The 19,648-nt window shown below is 36.3% G+C and overlaps 1 protein-coding gene across 8 annotated transcripts in view; it reads left to right on the top strand.

The window, feature by feature from the left end:
• Mctp (multiple C2 domain and transmembrane region protein) overlaps positions 1–19,648 on the top strand; it is a 490,516-nt gene that overhangs the window by 439,766 nt on the left and 31,102 nt on the right. For all 8 annotated transcript variants that reach the window (XM_070091410.1, XM_070091407.1, XM_070091409.1 and 5 more), the window contains 4 exons: positions 1,545–1,632; positions 14,188–14,333; positions 18,081–18,210; positions 18,632–18,724. In XM_070091410.1, the coding sequence (XP_069947511.1) occupies positions 1,545–1,632; positions 14,188–14,333; positions 18,081–18,210; positions 18,632–18,724 (457 nt within the window). The remainder of the gene's footprint in view (positions 1–1,544; positions 1,633–14,187; positions 14,334–18,080; positions 18,211–18,631; positions 18,725–19,648) is intronic.

Genomic DNA, 19,648 nt, shown 5'->3' with positions numbered 1-19,648 from the left:
CCAATGATATTTGTGTTGTAAAATTTACTGATGCCAAATTAAGATTATTTATCAGTTTTTTATTTTTTTCACTGTTTAACACTAAGTACACTAGTTTCTTATGATATTAGATGTGTTTCAAATGGTTTTAGTATTTCAGACATGGGTAGATGCATAGCTCAACTTTGCTTCACTGTCAATATACAGTACAAATTGGAGCAAATAATTGCTTTTTCTATTTTTTCTGCTTTAGTATTCTAACACTATGTACAGGAAATATCTATGATATTATAATTGTTTGAAAGAGTAATACTCCTCAGAAATAAGTCACATTGTTTGATTATATTGGGTTTTCCTACATTAATTATTTGTTACTATATGCACTATTTAGGTTTGAGGAAATATTTTGAGTTATATAAGCATACATAATGTAATTTCTGTGTATCCTTAACACCTCTGTACCTTCCAGACGACTGTAAAACATATATTAGAGGAATAATTATTTCAAGGTGTACTACTCATGGAAACATGGAAATAAGTCAGTGTTTGACTATATTGGGTTATCATAGGTTAAATCTACATGGTGTGTTTTTTGGTCTGAATTTCATTTTAGTATTATGAAATTGTAATTAATTTGGAATGAATAAGGCATCTTCCTGGGAGTTCCACACCCTCTTTGCTGGTAGGAAAGTTGGTGGTGGAACAAGAAGTCCTGGTTTCATTGTCTGCTTATGGTAGTTAGGCAGTATTACTCCACGGTGCACTGTGAGGACTTACCTGGTCTTAGGTTTTTTCAAAGGCTTGAAGAGGGTGTAGGGGACCCAGATAGTTGAACTGGCAGGTGGTATATATGAAGGCATGAAAACTTGTGCATTCTAGTTCATCGGACACAGTTGCCACCTGCGTACTAGTATGTTAGACACAATTAAAAAGTTAAGGTTTTTTTAATACTGTTAAAGAGAATACTTGTTTATGTAGTCATAGCATACTTCATTAACATTATCTCAGGGATGTAATGCATAGTAAATTCATTTTAAGTTTTACATAGTGTTGTATAAACTTCATATAATTAGGGGCTTTCCTTAGAACATACAAAAATTGTAATCTCCAAACTGTATCATGATCTGTAAACAGGCAAAGAACAAAAGGCACAATACTGTGACTGGAACAATACACACATAACCCGCACACAGGAGAAAGGAGCTTACCACAACGTTTCGGTCTGACCTGGACCATTTACACATTCATAAGCTCCTCTTTTCTATGTGCGGGTTATTTGTGTACTGTAAACAGGCAGATTGTTAACCAATTTATTGTAAATAAATGGGTTAACATCCAGATAAATGGATGAACATCCAAATAAGTTTTATAAGAATTAAAGACTGTTTTGTCTTAGTATTGTGAGTTTGCTACTACTGGTAATCATATCCAGTCTGTTGGTATTGATAATTAATTATTGCACTTGATTGTAAGAAAAAAATCCATTGTTGATAATATTAGGCTCAGAAATTTCACATACAATATAATTCATTCTAGATTTCTAATTAATTCTATATTACTTCCAGGTATGCCTTAAAGGATAAGAAACTCAGAGCAAGAGCCAAAGGAAATAACCCAGAGATCCTCTTAGAGTGTTCTGTAGAGTGGAACCCAGTGAGTATATTTATCATTACATGAGATGTAAATCTGTCTAAAAAAACAATAAAAGTTGAATAAAGCTGAAAGGTATCTTAGAGAATTAAATATTCATTTATTTTAACAGATTTTTTATGAAAGTTGGTTTGCCATGTATTAGGTTAATTGGTGTTTTATTGCATTGTGTTTTCATTTTGTAAATACACGTTTATCTGTTTATATACAGGTCTCCCTCAACATTTGCGAGGGTTAGGGGATCAAGAGCCTCGCGAATGTTGAAAAACTGTGAATGTTTGGTGCCCCAATATATTGTAGGGAAATATATTACAATACTGCTTCCTTAACTTGTTGAACCATGAATAATCATAAAATACATGAAAACGTCGTAAATTGTACTAAATATATGCATGTTATGCTTTAATAACATATGTTATTTAATAACATGTATGTTATTAAATAACACAGACTCCACCACTGCCTCCACCACTGCGAGTCCCTACTACCCTCCCTCCGACCCCCACAACTGGCAGCCAGCCCTCCCACCACTCAGTGTGGTGAGTGTTTTGTTTGTTCATTATTTGCTATAAAACTACAGAATAAATAATGTAAACTCATCCATGACTGCATATTGGAACGGCTATTAGGAAAGGTATTAGACGGTGACATCATGTGTTTACTCTTGAACTGCAAAGAATCGAACATTTCTGCTATTGCTAATAATAACAATAATAATAATAATAACAATAATAATAATAATAATAATAATAATAATAATAATAATAATAATAATAACAATAATAATAATAATAATAATAATAATAATAATAATAAATACGATATAATTGAAGAAGGAAATTGTACAAAAATACGAGGGAGTGGTTGACACATCGTCAGTGTGACTTTGTTTATGCTGGAGTGAACATTAGTCTCCCTGCTCTTCCAAACATTTCACAATAATTCAGCGGTTGAGGCAGTGGTATTTAATAACATATATGTTATAAATAATAATAGTACATGTTATTATTAATAACATGTATTATTATTAACATGTATGTATTTAATAACATATATGTTATAAATAATAATAGTACATATTATTAATAACATGTATTATTATTAACATGTATGTTATTAAATACCATTGCCTCAATCACTGCCTCTACCACTCCAGTCACACTCAATCTACAAGCACCAAACACAATGAATTATTGTGAAATGTTTGGAAGAGCAGGGAGACTAATGTTCACTCCAGCATAAACAAAGTCACACTGACGATGTGTCAACCACTCTCTCGTATTTTTGTACAATTTCCTTCTTCAATTATATCATATTTATTATTATTATTATTATTATTATTATTATTATTATTATTATTATTATTATTATTATTACTACTACTATTGTTATTATTAGCTGTAGTAGAAATGTTTAATTCTTTACAGTGTTCAAGAGTAAACACATGATGTCACCGTCTAATACCTGTTCGAATAGCCATTCCAATATGCAGTCATGAATGGGTTTACATTATTTATACTGTAGTTTAATAGCAAATAGTGAATAAACAAAACACTCACCACACTGAGTGGTGGGAGGGCTGGCTGCCAGTTGCGGGGGTTGGAGGGAGGGTAGTAGGGACTCGCAGGTGGCGGGAAACTTAAATATGATTTGGCGGCTGGGAATTTGGTGGCTGGGAATTTGGCGGTTGGGAATTCGCGAATGTGTGTGAAGCCCGTGAAAGTTGAAAACGTGAATGTTGAGGGAGACCTGTATGTGTATGTACAGCGCCAATCATCCACACCTCCTCGATCTGACATCATCACCACATCTACTCTTTCATGATGCTTGCCCATCGTGTAAAGATCAAGCCTACCAGTGGAGTAATCAATGACGCTGCAAAGCTTGCTCTTGCTGCCACTGCAGGTTAAATTTACAGCTATCCGCTCAGTGAAAGACTCCTTCATTGTCATCATGAAGCTTCTAAATTGATGGACGACACCTCTGTGAAGACTCTCAGTGACTGACAGTTCACCGTGTCCCCTTCACCCTTCCTGCTGGCAAAACTTTCCGTTTTTGTCAAACGGTTGGACAAGCTTATCGCTTCCCTATTGACTGCAGACCTTAAGACCTCTATCGAGGAACAAAACACTTGGGCCTTGATTGATAACATCACTAAAATTCCAAACGCTTCTACAATGATCAAGCTCACCTCCTCAACATCGACGTGGCTATCAGAGCATTGTTTGATGGCCTAGCTATCTCTTACTTCCACATCCATCGCAGACACATCAAGCCAGAGCATTTTGCTCATGTCTCCCCATGCTGGACCTGCTACTCATACAACCACACGACACCTGACACTCCCCTGAAAGGAAAGAATTACTGTACCAACTGTGGAAAAGACGGCCATAACTCCACAGAATGTTCCACCACCATTACCACTCCTACCTGCCTCAACTGCAAGGGTACTCATCATACCCCTGCAGCAAAATGTCTTCTATGAAAAGATGTACGCTCCCAGAAGATATAAGAAGAAGAGAAGTACAACCAGAAATCACCAACATTCGCCGCCATCACTAAATTGCAGATGGATACCAAGAAAATCTTACAATCAACACAACAACCATCTCTACTCAGCACTTCACTATCTCCACTTCCTGAAGCAGCTCCTTCAAAGGTGTTATATTGTATGTTGTACACTCATCTAGCCAGTGCAGCCAACCCTGGCACCTTCAACGCCTCCATAAATGAAATCTTTTGTCTCTACAATATGCCAGCCTTTACGTTTCCTGACTCTCCACCATCAGCTGACATCAGAATTCTTCCAAACATTATCAACTTCACTACTCCAGCCAACCTGTCTCCTCCCCAAGCAGATGTCACAACTTCCTGTACCACTGCTCTAGCTGCCTGGAGCACTGCCCCCAAACCTGATACTACTCCACCAATACACCTCTCCACTAATGCTACCGACCCTCACTCACCTGCTTCTACCAAGACAGACTCGTCAAATGAGTACATGTCTCAAGAAGAAGATATCGACAACTTTACTACACCAACTTGGGAGTTTTACACTGCACCATCAAATGTTGACACCGTGACCTGCAGTGAACTCTACACAGCCCTCGGCGCAGGCACTGTCAAGTTCTCCTGCGAACAACCTCATCACTTCACTCTCACCCAAGTTCTGGAATCCTCAAGCCTCTTCGCTTCACCTTTGGAAACAAGACAAATCCTTACCACCTCTCTAGAAGCAACTTCAAGAGATTTGAGAATGGATCTCCTACTAACCTGCCACCCTAATTACATCAAACACCACCACCAGTATACAGTGGACCCCCGGTTAACGATATTTTTTCACTCCAGAAGTATGTTCAGGTGCCAGTACTGACCGAATTTGTTCCCATAAGAAATATTGTGAAGTAGATTAGTCCATTTCAGACCCCCAAACATACACGTACAAACGCACTTACATAAATACACTTACATAATTGGTCACATTCAGAGGTAATCGTTATGCAGGGGTCCACTGTACTACCCTCTGATGATCTTCCCTGCCTACCTCGTCCTGCGACTAACCTACTGTTACAAGTCGAATGCAACTGAGCCTGCTATTCCTGTTCTCAAGTCTGTCCCACCATTGCCTTAAGCTGCTGGGTTAAGCCCTGGCTCTTTTTCTACGACTAAGAACACTCCTCTCCAGCGCTATTCTTTGTCCCATCTTCCCCGCTCATCCCATTGGGATCATACCTGCACTTGTTCGTTCATTCATTTGTTCGTGGTACCCTGACTCACGAGTTTAATTCATTCCGTGACCAAGCTCGTAACTCAATTTGCTCATATATCAAATCAATTTTCCTCACTGAAATTAATCGAAATGCCATTAATCTGTTCCAGACCCCAAAAAAAACACCCCAATTTTTTTGTTACGGGTTTCTAAATAAGAAAAATGTATTTATCAATAAGAAATATTGTATACAAACATAATAAAAGAAAATGTAAAAAATAAACTGGTTTTATAAAGTGTATTTACCTTGGAGATCAGACGACTTTTTCCCAGTGATATGAACCAAACAAACAGTAAAGAAATTACTCTGCAGATCATAAAGGACCAAACAAGTGTTATTGTACCAGAGTCTGAAATAAAAGAAGCCAGGTTACTAGGATCCCATGGTAGAAAAAGTGTTATGCTTAGATTCCACTCACATGACAGGAAAAAAGACTTAATTATTGCATCTATTAAAGTAAAGAAAGAGGTATACATAAACGAGTGTCTTACCAAAAAACGTCAGAACCTCCTGTATAGAGTCAGAAAACTTAAGCGGGAGAATAATGACGCAATACACCAATGCTTCACACGGGATGGGAAAATTCTTGTTAGGAAAACAAATGTAGGTCAACTGTACACAATCACGAACGAGAATGATCTATCATGATTTCTCAGGGATACTGATCTTACAGAGAATAACTAAACAATGTCCAACTTAAAAGCCTACGTAGCGTAGTGTATGTTTTGCTCCATTATTGTTCAAATTTCTTTGTACAATCTCTTAGTATTTAAATAATCAACTACCTCATTTTGTGATTTTACTAGTAAGTATAAGTCACCTTATGTAATTTTCTTATTTACTATTGTTTGCTTAAACATTAGCTGAATTGATACTTTCTCTGTCCATATTACTACCTCATATTTTTTTCAATACTATCAATTGATATTACCTACTAAAATTAATAATTATCATTTTTACTATAATTTCAATTTACTCTTAACATTTTTGACATTTAATAACCATTACTTGTCTAATTACCTTTACCTGTTTTATACCACATTTACTATCTTAGAGTACTCTTAATTACCTTGTACTGCCATATAACCTCTAGTATAACTACCAGTGCAATATTGAATGAAATAAACATTACTTTTTCACTTTTTTTGTAATCATTATTACTTACTAAAATTTTATTAAACACCATATTTACTACCAGTCAATTTTACTTTTGTACATTAAACATTATTTTATACTTCCCATAACATTTTGTTGCCAAATTTTCAAGTTTGCATATTCAACTCCAACCTTTATATTATCCTTTGTACCTGTCTACCATCTTACTATCATATTATAACCAAGACATTACCATTATTCATTGTTCTTACCTGTCCATTTAATTTTTTTACCACTACTTTTTTTTTTAGTCACTTTTTATTGTGTGTGCAATTAGTGTATATTCCAATTACTTTTTTGCAAGTACCAAAACTATCTTTTGCTAGCTAGTACCAACTACCTTATTTTTTTTTTACTTTTTATTGTGCAATAAACTGCTCAACTTATTTAATATTACAAATCAGATCTTACTCCTAAACCAATATTATTTCATAGTGACTATCTGTCCATTTAACTTGTTTACCATTACTCAATTGTAGTCCCTTATATATTTTTTTGTCCTTTATTTTAGCTCTATATAACTACCTTAGATCATATATTCGCAATTGTTAAACTAATCAAGGTGCTATTCTCAGGTGCTAAAGTTAATAAGTTCACTATTTTGCCATTATACTCCAAAGCTCATTTATTTGATCACCACTTTATTGTTCACCACAACTTATATTAGTCCCTTTTATATTATAATTTTATATTATAATTCTAACTTTAAAGAATTACCTTTAAAGTACTACCTACTATCATATTCCCAAGCTCCATTATTTGATCATCACTTTATTTGTTCACCACAAATTATTTTAGTCCCTTTTATATTGTCTCCCTTATTTTAGCTTTAAAAAACTACCTTAGCTCATTATTTTTTACATTTGTTAAATAATTCAGGTGCTATTTTTTTAGCTTTAGAATATTTACTTTATTTTTTACTTAATTCTAACTATAGATTCACTACAAATCTTATGATTACAAGCATTGATCCTGATACCAACCTCTTATTTAATGACTTAAATGATTCAAACAGTTACTGTAATTACTACACAGCAGAACAATCAAAGGCACTTCTCAGAGCCAACAACAACATAACTATCTTTAACTACAATATCAGATCTTTAAGCAAGCATTATGATGACCTCCTAGCATTACTAAATTCCTTGCATGCCAATATGTCCATCATTACACTAACTGAAACCTGGCTAAAGCCTGATACTACAGATGTCTATGCCATTCCTGGTTACACAGCCATACACAACTGTAGGCCAGACCAACAAGGGGGTGGCACAGCTACATACTACTCAGACCAACTAGAATGTATCACTAATACTTGCACAAGGGACGAACATGGGGAATATATAATAGCTAAATTCAAATCCAAATACCTACAAAAACCTCTCACAGTGATAAACATCTACAGAATTCCACAATCAAACATTAGCCAATTTAGTCAAAACCTAGGAAGTATGATAACTGATGCACGCATGAACAAAGATCACTTACTACTCTCAGGTGACTTCAATATAAATCTCCTACAAGACCAGGACCCACACGTTACTGAATTCACAAACACAATGAGTAACTGCATGTTGCTACCAACAGTAACAAAACCTACAAGAGTTACAGAGACTAGTGTTTCCCTACTTGACCACATCTGGACCAACACCATATCCCCTTTAAAATCAGGCATAATTACAGATAATACCACAGACCACTACCCTACTTTCCTCATAACAACTCTTGGTAAAATACCCCAAGACACTACTAAAGTCACCTTCAGACTTCACAATGAGGCAGCCATTAATAACTTCACAACAGCAGTAACAAACATTGACTGGCACACTGAGCCAGAAATCTATACAGATATTGACGAATGTTTTAATAATTTTCTAAAAAAGACCCAATACCTTTATAACAAGCACTGCCCTAAAAAAACTAAACAGATGAAAGCTAAGAGACTGAACAGTCTCTGGCTAACACCCAGCATTCTCAAATCCATAAATACAAAACACCGATATGAAAAACAGTACAGAATGGGTCACATAACCAGAGACCAAACAAAACGTTACTCGTCAATCCTAACCAGCCTGATAAGAAGGGCAGAAAAATTGTATTATGAGAACAGATTATCCAACTTACGAGGTGATATAAAAAAGACCTGGAAGACCCTATCAGAAATTCTGGGAACAAAAAAGATATCACGACATAGCGAAATAAAATTAACAAAATCAGATGAACCCCAACTCCCACCAACAGAAACAGCAAACAGACTCAATGATTTCTTCTCCACTATAGGTCAAAACCTTGCCAATAATATCCCAAGCTCAGATACCCCACCAAATGACTACCTCACTGGCAACTACCCGAACACACTGTTCCTAGCTCCGACTAACCCATACGAAGTCTCCCTTATTATCAACGCACTGAAAAACAAGGCAGGAGATTTAAATACCTTACCACCCTTTATATACAAAAAAGCGTCACAAGTACTATCACCAATCATTGCAACACTCTTTAACAAATCCATTGAATCCTCCACCTTCCGTACAGTTCTCAAAATAGCAAGGGTCACCCCGATCCATAAAGGAGGAGACCAAACAGAGTTGAATAACTATAGGCCAATATCCAATTTACACCCTCTCTCAAAAATCTTCGAAAAATTAATTCATAAACGAATCTACTCCTACCTCATCTCCCATAACATTCTCAACCCCTGCCAATTTGGATTCAGGCCTAATAAAAATACTAATGATGCTATTATACACATGCTAGAACATATATACACTGCAATAGAGAAAAAAGAAGTCCCACTGGGGATCTTCATTGACTTATGTAAAGCTTTTGATACAGTTGACCATGACTTGCTCCATGTAAAATTGTCACACTATGGTATTAGAGGGCACTCCCTCAACTACCTCAAGTCTTACCTCAGCAACAGAAGCCAATATGTGTACGCAAATGGGGCAAGCTCTTCCGCACAACCAATTACAGTTGGTGTCCCACAGGGAAGTGTCCTTGGCCCTCTTCTCTTTCTCCTATACATAAATGACCTACCAAATGCTTCGCAATTACTCAAACCCACACTTTTTGCAGATGACACCACATACGTCTTCTCTCACCCGAGCCCAGTCACGCTAGCCAATACTGTAAACACCGAACTACAGAAAATATCTACCTGGATGAGGACTAACAAACTTACACTAAACATTGACAAAACCTACTTCATTCAGTTTGGTAGCAGAGCTACAGATGTACCTCTTAACATAACGATAAACGGATCACCTATCACAAAGCTAACAGAGGGAAAATTCTTAGGAATCCACCTCGATAATAGACTCAAATTTCATACACATATACAACAAATTTCTAAGAAAATTTCCAAGACTGTAGGCATACTATCGAAGATACGGTACTATGTTCCACAGTCAGCCCTCCTGGCCCTTTATCACTCTCTTATTTACCCCTATCTCACCTATGGAATTTGTGCATGGGGCTCAACAACAACTAACCATCTCAGACCACTAATTACCCAACAAAAGGCTGCAGTTAGAATGATAACAAATTCTCACTACAGGCAGCACACTCCACCAATATTCAAAACACTCAACCTACTCACCATACAAAACATCCATACTTATTATTGCACTTATTACATACATAGAACACTTAACTCTGATATTAACCCTCCCCTCAAACATCTCCTTGCCAACCTCAACAGAACACATGACCATAATACAAGGCACAGATCACTCTTTGATGTTCCTCGTGTCCATCTCACGCTATGCAAAAACTCAATGCACATAAAAGGCCCTAAAATCTGGAATTCATTACCTTTAAATATAAAAGAAACACTACCTGTTTATAAATTCAAGTCTCTTCTCAAAGTTCACTTACTCACTCAAAACCAAATAAATACTGAATAACTGAACCATATAAATTGTATATCCTAAATGTTACTCACAATTATATCACACAAATGTTAAACCTAACTTTGTTATTTTTTTTAAATACACTACCTAACAGAATACTCCATTCTATGCATGCAAGCATAGGACCTGTCTTTGTAATACTCATTTGTATTTTATAGTTATCTGTTTACAATAATGTCTTATCACTGATTTCATCATTGCTTAGTTAATCTTAAGTTAATTTTAAGCCAGCCCGTAATGCTATGCATATAAGTGGCTTTGGCATGCTGCTCTTACCTGTATTTTTTGTACCTCTGTTTGTATGCTAAATTTCTAAATAAATAAATAAATAAATAAAAGGGAGGATGCTGGTGGAAGTGGAGGATGAAAAAGATAGGCAGAGGAGATAGGCTTAATGGCTTAACTTATTTGTTACACTCTTCACTACTCCACCCACCACCTTCACTACTCCACCCACCACCTTCACTGCTCTACCCACCACCTTCACTACTCCACCCACCACCTTCACTGCTCTACCCACCACCTTCACTACTCTACCCACCACCTTCACTGCTCTACCCACCACCTTCACTACTCTACTCACCACCTTCACTACTCTGCCCACCACCTCCACTACTCTACCCACCACCTTCACTACTCATCCCACCACAATCACTACTCTACCCACCATCATCACTACTCCACCCACCATTATCACTACTACACCCTCTACTATCACTACTCCACCCACCACCCTCACTACTCCACTCACCACCATCTCTACTCAACCCACCACCCTCACTACACCCACCACCATCTCTGCTACACCCACCACCCTCACTACTCCACCCACCATTTCACTACTCCATCCACCACCCTCACTACACCCACCACCATTTCTGCTACACCCACCACCCTCACTACTCCACCCACCACCATAACTACTCCACCCACCACTATCACTACTCTACCCACATCTATCACTACTCCACCCACCACCCTCACTACTCCACCCACCACTATTGTTACTCCACCCACTATTATCATTACTCCACCCACCATCTCTACTCCACCCACCACCCTCACTACTCCACCCACCACCATATCTACTACACCCACCACCATATCTACTCCACCCACCATTATTGCTACTCCATCCACTACCATCACTACTACACCCATCACTATCACTACTCTACCCACCACTATCACTACTCCACCTAGTGAAGGAACCTCTGTGAGGCAGGTAAATATCACAGAGGCCTTCCTTAATGTTTCTGGGAAAATTCTGAGTGTTGAAATGGAGGTTAGCTCTTCCCCGGATTTATACGAGAACCAAACAAGGGACGAGGTGCCTCACTACGATTTGGGAGTATTGTCCTTCCAGTTATGTCTTGGAAGAGCTTGTGGGATGGGACAAAGTACCTGACATTCCTCTGGGTACAGAGTTGGATTTGACTTCAGATACACCACCAACTAGTGGCGGCGTATCTGAAGCTCGCTCGTAACTTGGATTTTGGCTTGCAACTCAAAGCAAAAAATTGACTGAGCGACAGCTCGTAACTTGGAAAATTTATAAGTTGGGCACTCGTAAGTCAAGGTACCACTGTATATGGTTCTTCTTTGATTTAGCACATGTTATTATTTACATATTTATTGGCTTTGTAAAGCTCTTGTTTTCTTAACCCTTTGACTGTCGCAACCCCCAATCCTGACGTGTCTCCTGGTGTCGCAAAATTTCAAAAAAAAAAAAAATTATTTTTTCTTATGAAATGATAGAAAATCTTTTCCCGATTGTAATGACACCAAAAAAACGAAATTTGATGGAAAACTGACGGAGTTATGCTCTTGTGAAGTTAGCAACCTCGGCGATATTTACAAATCGGCTATTTCGCCCACTTTGAGCCCTATTTTCGGCTAATTCCATTGTTCCAGTCGACCAAACTCATAGCTATTTCTTTAGAACTCCATTTTTTCTATCGATTGAGTACAAGAAACTGCCCATTTACCGATTTCAACTACCCAATAACATGGTCAGAAATTTGCAATTTGGCCAATTTCACGAAAATTAAAACATATGTCAATTTCAAAATAAGGTCCAGAATGAACAATGCAGACATTCCTGGCTCTAAAATAACATTTTCTTTGTTCATCAGTCATGTCTCCAGGCCCCTCTGATATTACTCTTGCTTTCTATTTTGAATTTTTATTCAGACAAAAAATAGAAGACTTACTATTATGCAGACTACTGCAATACTGTAAAAATTGTATAAATAACATCAACCCATTCATGACTGCATATTAGAATGGCTAGTTGGAGATTTGCTGAACAATGACATCATTTGTTTACTTTTGAACATTGGCAAAAATCAAACATTTTCCTTACTTTGAGCTCCATTTCCAGGTTCTTTTTATAGTAAAATCAATCAAAATCACCTCTACTTCTATAATATGTTTTCCATTCTATCAAATGAGACCAAGAAAATGGGAATACAACCATAAATACTATACGAAAATAGACCACAAAGTCGGCATTTTAATTAAAAAAATGGTCGGAGTTTTTTTTTCTCATTATGCACTGCATGCTCCAGGATTTTTTTTATGTGGTGCACACAGACCACACAGACCCATTCTCTCACATGTGGGCCTACCAGCTTTCTCCTGCTTTATTTGAAGCCGCTAGAATTTATGGGTATATATACGTCAAACACGGTACCTCGTAAGATGTATATATAAGGCCGCAACAGTCAAAGGGTTAAAGACTTGTACATTTATTAACAGCACTTAAAATTTGTATGTTTGTGCAAGTATGATGCTTAAAGGATTTCAGAAATACACTATCTTATCCATATTTTATAATTTACATGGTAAATAATTTGCACATTCTCATTGAATATTGAAACCTTGATAAAATGGTGTCCAGTAATGGCAGTTTTCTGATAAATCTGAACGAGATTGTTTGCTATGATTGTAACATTAAAAGACAGTGAATGTAATCGTGGACTTTGTCCATTGTTTCTGAAATAAATTTACCCAATAGATTGTAACAATAACACATAATTTTGTAACTAATAAAGTTTTTCTGCTGAATAACAAAAAAGGCACAATACCGTGACTGGAACGATACACAAATAACCCGCACATAAAAGAGAGAAGCTTACGACGACGTTTCGGTCCGACTTGGACCATTGACAAAGTCACACTAACCAGAGGTGGAGTAGGACGGCTATATATAGGCAGGAAGAGGTGATGGTAGTAGTAGTAGTAGTACAAGAATGGTATTATATACCATTATTCTACTACTACTACTACTACTATCACCTCTTCCTGCCTATATATAGCCGTCCTACTCCACCTCTGGTTAGTGTGACTTTGTCAATGGTCCAAGTCGGACCGAAACGTCGTCGTAAGCTTCTCTCTTTTATGTGCGGGTTATTTGTGTATTTTTCTGCTGCTTCTGACATCAAAGTTCCCAGTGAATTTTGTCCACTCTTTCCAAAATTTGTTAAATCTGGTTTTTACATTTTGTAGCATATGCAGTACAGTACCAGTAATATGACACAATAACATATATATAGTCCAGAAATATGAAAAATAGCATGTGTGCGCGCGTGCATACATGCATACTCGCCTAGTTGTATGAAGAGGGATTGATTAATTGATTTTGAATAATAATTTGCATTATGTACAGAAGTGTATGTACCATAATTGAAAAATTATACGTTATCTTTTTTATTTAGATTCGAGCTGCTATCAGAACTTTTACACCTAAAGAAGAAAAGTACATGCAGATGGAGCAGAAATTTAAACGTCAAGTGTTCATTACAAATGTAAACCGCCTTAAGGCATGCATCATGGATGTCTATGAAATGGGAATGTTTGTCAAGTGAGTACCATTATTGTTATTATTATTATTACCTGTTTATTTTTATTATTATTATTTTCTTTTTTAAGACATTGGTTGGAGTTTTGTTTTTCCTTTCCTTAGATCAAGACAGATTGCTTCACATTTCCAAGGATCTTCCTCATGAACATAAAAGTATTATTATTTAATTATTATTATTATTATTATTATTATTATTATTATTATTATTATTATTATTATTATATTATTATTACATATTATTGTTCTTTTTTTTATTACATTAACTACCAGTAAACATAGAAACTACTCAGTTTATATAAAGATTTCTTTGTGAAGAAATTAAAAAAAGAGGATTAGGAGAGTGTTAGAGAAATAATGATGGTTGCTGAATAATAGGAAAAATTCTTTAAAGGAATTATTGACTTACGTAATCAAATTATAGGTACAGTATGGGTCATACAGCTTCTGGGGGATGGGAGACAGTCAGGTTTGAGCCAAGGAATCAATCAGTCAATCAATCAAGTTTATTCTCTATAAAGATTACAATGCGGGATTTACAGGTTTTGGATATTGTGTGGTTTACATGTTATAAAATACTAATTACAGAGGGGGCCACTAGGACACCTAGCATGGCTAGGCATTTCGGGCAGACTTAGATTAATTCTTAACTCTAAATTAATATAGATTATGGAGTAAGTTGGTATTAACCCTTTGACTGTCGCAACCCCCAATCCTGAGGTGTCTCCTGGTGTCGCAAAATTTCAAAAAAAAAAAAAATTATTTTTTCTTACGAAATGATAGAGAATCTTTTCCCGATTGTAAAGACACCAAAATAACGAAATTTGATGGAAAACTGACGGAATTACGCTCTCGCGAAGTTAGCGACCTTGGCGATTTTGCCCACTTTGAACCCTATTTTCGGCTAATTCCATTATTCCAGTCAACCAAACTCATAGCTATTTCTTCAGAACTCCATTTTTTCCATCGATTGAGTACAAGAAACTGCCTATTTACCGATTTCAACTACCCAATAACACGGTCAGAAATTTGCAATTTGGCCAATTTCACGAAAATTAAAAAATATGACAATTTCAAAATAAGGACCAGAATGAACAATGCAGATATTCCTGGCTCTAAAATAACACTTTCTTTGTTCATCAGTCATGTCTAAAGGCCCCTCTGATATTACTCTTGCTTTCTATTTTGAATTTTTATTCAAACAAAAAATAGAAGATTTACTGTTATACAGACTATTACAATACTGTAATAATTGTAAAAATTACATCAACCCATTCATGACTGCATATTAGAATGGCTATTTGGACATTTATTGGACAATGACATCATTTGTTTACTTTTGAACATCGGCAAAAATCAAACATTTCCCGTACTTTGTGCTCCATTTCCAGGTTCTTTTTATAGTAAAATTAATCAAAATCACCTCTATTTCTATAATATAGTTTCCATTCTATCAATTGAGACCAAGAAAACGAGAATGCAACCATAAATACTATACGAAAATAGACCACAAATTCGGCATTTTAACCCTTTGACTGTCGCGGCCGTATATATACGTCTTACGAGGTACCGTGTTTGACGTATATAGATACTCATAAATTCTAGCAGCTTCAAATCAAGGAGGAGAAAGCTGGTAGGCCCACATGTGAGAGAATGGGTCTGTGTGGTCAGTGTGCACCATATAAAAAAATCCTGGAGCACGCAGTGCATAATGAGAAAAAAAAACTCAGACCGTTTTTTTTTTTTAATTAAAATGCCGACTTTGTGATCTATTTTCGTATAGTATTTATGGTTGTATTCTCGTTTTCTTGGTCTCATTTGATAGAATGGAAAACATATTATAGAAATAGAGGTGATTTTGATTAATTTTACTATAAAAAGAACCTGGAAATGGAGCTCAAAGTAGGGGAAATGTTCGATTTTTGCCGATGTTCAAAAGTAAACAAATGATGTCATTGTCCATTATTATTATAATCAAGGGGGAAGCGCTAAACCCGTAGGATTATACAGCGCCCAGGGGGGGATGTGGAAGGCATTCAGGCTTAATTCGGGGAACTGGAGCACAGATTCAATTCCCTAAATCAAGAGCCCCTCACCAACATCAAGGAACCTTCCATGAGGGGTGTCATTGTCCAATAAGTGTCCAACTAGCCATTCTAATATGCAGTCATGAATGGGTTGATGTTATTTACACAATTATTACAGTATTGCAGTAGTCTGCATAATAGTAAATCTTCTATTTTTTGTTTGAATAAAAATTCAAAATAGAAAGCAAGAGTAATATCAGAGGGGCCTGGAGACATGACTGATGAACAAAGAAAATGTTATTTTAGAGCCAGAAATGTCTGCACTGTTCATTCTAGACCTTATTTTGAAATTGTCATATTTTTTAATTTTCTTGAAATTGGCCAAATTGCAAATTTCTGACCACGTTATTGGGTAGTTGAAATTAGTAAATGGGCAGTTTCTTGTACTCAGTCGATAGAAAAAACGGAGTTCTAAAGAAAGAGCTATGAGTTTTGTCGACTGGAACAATGGAATTAGCCGAAAATAGGGCTCAAAGTGGGCGAAATCGCCGATTTGTAAATATCGCCGAGGTCGCTAACTTCACAAGAGCGTAATTCCATCAGTTTTCCATCAAATTTTGTTTTTTTGGTGTCATTACAATCGGGAAAAGATTCTCTATCATTTCATAAGAAAAAATCTTTTTTTTTTTTTTTTTTTTTTTTTTTTTTTTTTTTTTTTTTTTTTTTTTTTTTTTTTTTTTTTTTTTTTTTTAAATTTTGCGACACCAGGAGACACCTCAGGATTGGGGGTTGTGACAGTCAAGGGGTTAATTAAAAAAACTGTCGGAGTTTTTTTTTTCTCATTATGCACTGCGTGCTCCAGGATTTTTTTTATATGGTGCACACTGACCACACAGACCCATTCTCTCACATGTGGGCCTACCAGCTTTCTCCTGCCTGATTTGAAGCCGCTAGAATTTATGAGTATATATACGTCAAACACGGTACCTCGTAAACGTATATATACAGCCGCGACAGTCAAAGGGTTAAGGCTAAGTGACTACATTATAGTTTGTGAGTTTAGCAATGTAAATGCTTTTGTTTTGGCACAATACACAGGTTCTATATTGTAGTATCACAGGCAAACTTATGAAGGGAAGGATAGCACTAATACCTTGGATCAAGTGCATGTAGAAGACACTAATTGTACCAATTTGCCTTCAATAGGTTCATATTGTACATATGGAATGGCAAATGACTTAAGCGTCATGCACTGTACATGAGTACTATACCTGTGTGTTTGTAATGGGAGAGCAGCATTTGTTCTTGTGTCTGGGTGTTTCTGTTATTATTATTATTATAATCACGGGGGAGTGCTAAACCCATAGGGATTATATAGCACCTGTGAGGGGGGGTAGAATGTATTCAGGCCCAGTTCAGGGAACTGGAGCACAGATCTAATTTCCTAAATCAAGAGCCCCTCACCAGCATCAAGGAACCTCCCTTGAGGGGCAGGTGTTTCTGTATCTGTCTATGCAAGGATTACATTATAGTACTTATTACTGTACAGTATTCTTTCCTTACTTCTCATAAAGTTCAGTTGGAACCATATACCATATTCAGTTGGCAATTTTTTTACACAGCAAACCATTAACTCAGACTTTCCACAAAATACTTTAATGATTTGGTCACAGTGTGCTGCCTCATGTACTCTGTAATTTTTTATTCATGAATTCCATTGCAGGTCTTGCTTTGAGTGGGAGTATCCAGTCAGAAGTACTATAGCCTTCATTGTGTTCATGGTTGGAACATACTGCTTTGAACCATACATGATTCCTATCATCTTGTTAATCCTGTACCTCCGAAATTATATTGTAAGTTTCTAGATTTTATATTTACTTTTTTGTACATAGAGTACATACCAAGGTTATTAAATATATTCATTTGTATTTCTCTTTAAAATAGTAACCCTGTGAAACTATAAGTCATAATGAAAATATAATGCATGGGGAAAAAGCAATCAGATTGATCCAAGGCAGGGGAGGGTAGCTCAAATTCCTTGGATCAGAATCCCTTTTACTGGCATCAAGGCACCCTATTTAAAAGGAGTTTCTAATAACAACCTTACTTCCTTAGATATCAGTGTAGTTTTCACCATGCAGTATATCATCCCATATTGAAACTGTGTTATTTAATTAGGTAGTATTTTTTATTATTTTTTTTTTAAATGTATGGCCTACTGATTTATTTGTATACTTGTACATGTATAAATAATAATGTTCAAAAACATTTCAGATACTCTCAATAGTTGGCACTATGATGCACAGAGAAGAAGATAATGATTACTCTGCGGATGAAGATGAGGCTGATGATGATGACAAGGATAAGGTATGGTTATTTTATATTAGTATACATATAGCAATAAAACTCTCTATAAGAGCCATATTCAGGTGTAATCTTTTAAATGAGAAGTCATGTTTTTTAAGTAAGTGTATTTAGCTAATTTTGTGTGGGATGAATCATCCCATGTGACAGTTTGGGGTATTCAGGGCTGGCAACACAGTGGTTTAGAGCAGCAGTCACCATTACCTTTCCATGTAACAGTGTATTGCCTAAACCTTTCTTGTCAGTAAATGATGACTAGTTACAATGAGTATTCTGAAACACAGACCAGTCATGTGGCCAGGGTTTAAGACTGCAAAAGGGATGCCTTTAAGACAATTGATAAATAGGACACCAGTGAGGATGTGTAGAACACTAGCAAATTATCCCATACTATGTGTACAGTGTCCAAACAGTATGTTCCAGTAATAAGCTATTTTCCAACAACAAAGAGATCTTTTGACTTGGTTATGGACATCAGTGGACTGCAGGTGCCACCAGTAGCCTTCATAAACACCCTGTATCATACCATTCCTTACCCATACCATGTCTGTCTCTGAAAAGAGATTGTTTTTAAGATTTCTGGCCCAAAGCTTCTCACCTGGAGACCAAGTTGAATTGGTCTGAACACATGGTTCCTATGGAAGCATCTGTAAACATTTACCTGCACTCTTGTTAATAACTTCGAGATTTTTTTTTTCAAATGTCAGCCATTTTAACACATGAAATATATCCATCCTAAATATACTGTGGACCAGAGATATTAAAGGAATAATGTAGTGAAGTGGTGAAAGTGTGACAAAAATGTCAAAGGGCATTAGTGGGCGAGCTTCGATACTTCACTCACAGTGATGTTGCACTATATCTGAATGTATGTTACTGCACAAGATCTTAGTGGGGTTATATAATCTTTATTTGATGCACCAGATA

This window comes from Cherax quadricarinatus, chromosome 35, assembly GCF_038502225.1.
Source record: "Cherax quadricarinatus isolate ZL_2023a chromosome 35, ASM3850222v1, whole genome shotgun sequence".
In the NCBI taxonomy this organism is placed as follows: Eukaryota; Metazoa; Arthropoda; class Malacostraca; order Decapoda; family Parastacidae; genus Cherax; species Cherax quadricarinatus.
The sequence above is the reverse complement of the archived record's forward strand: the minus strand, read 5'-3'. Positions and strand labels throughout refer to the sequence as shown.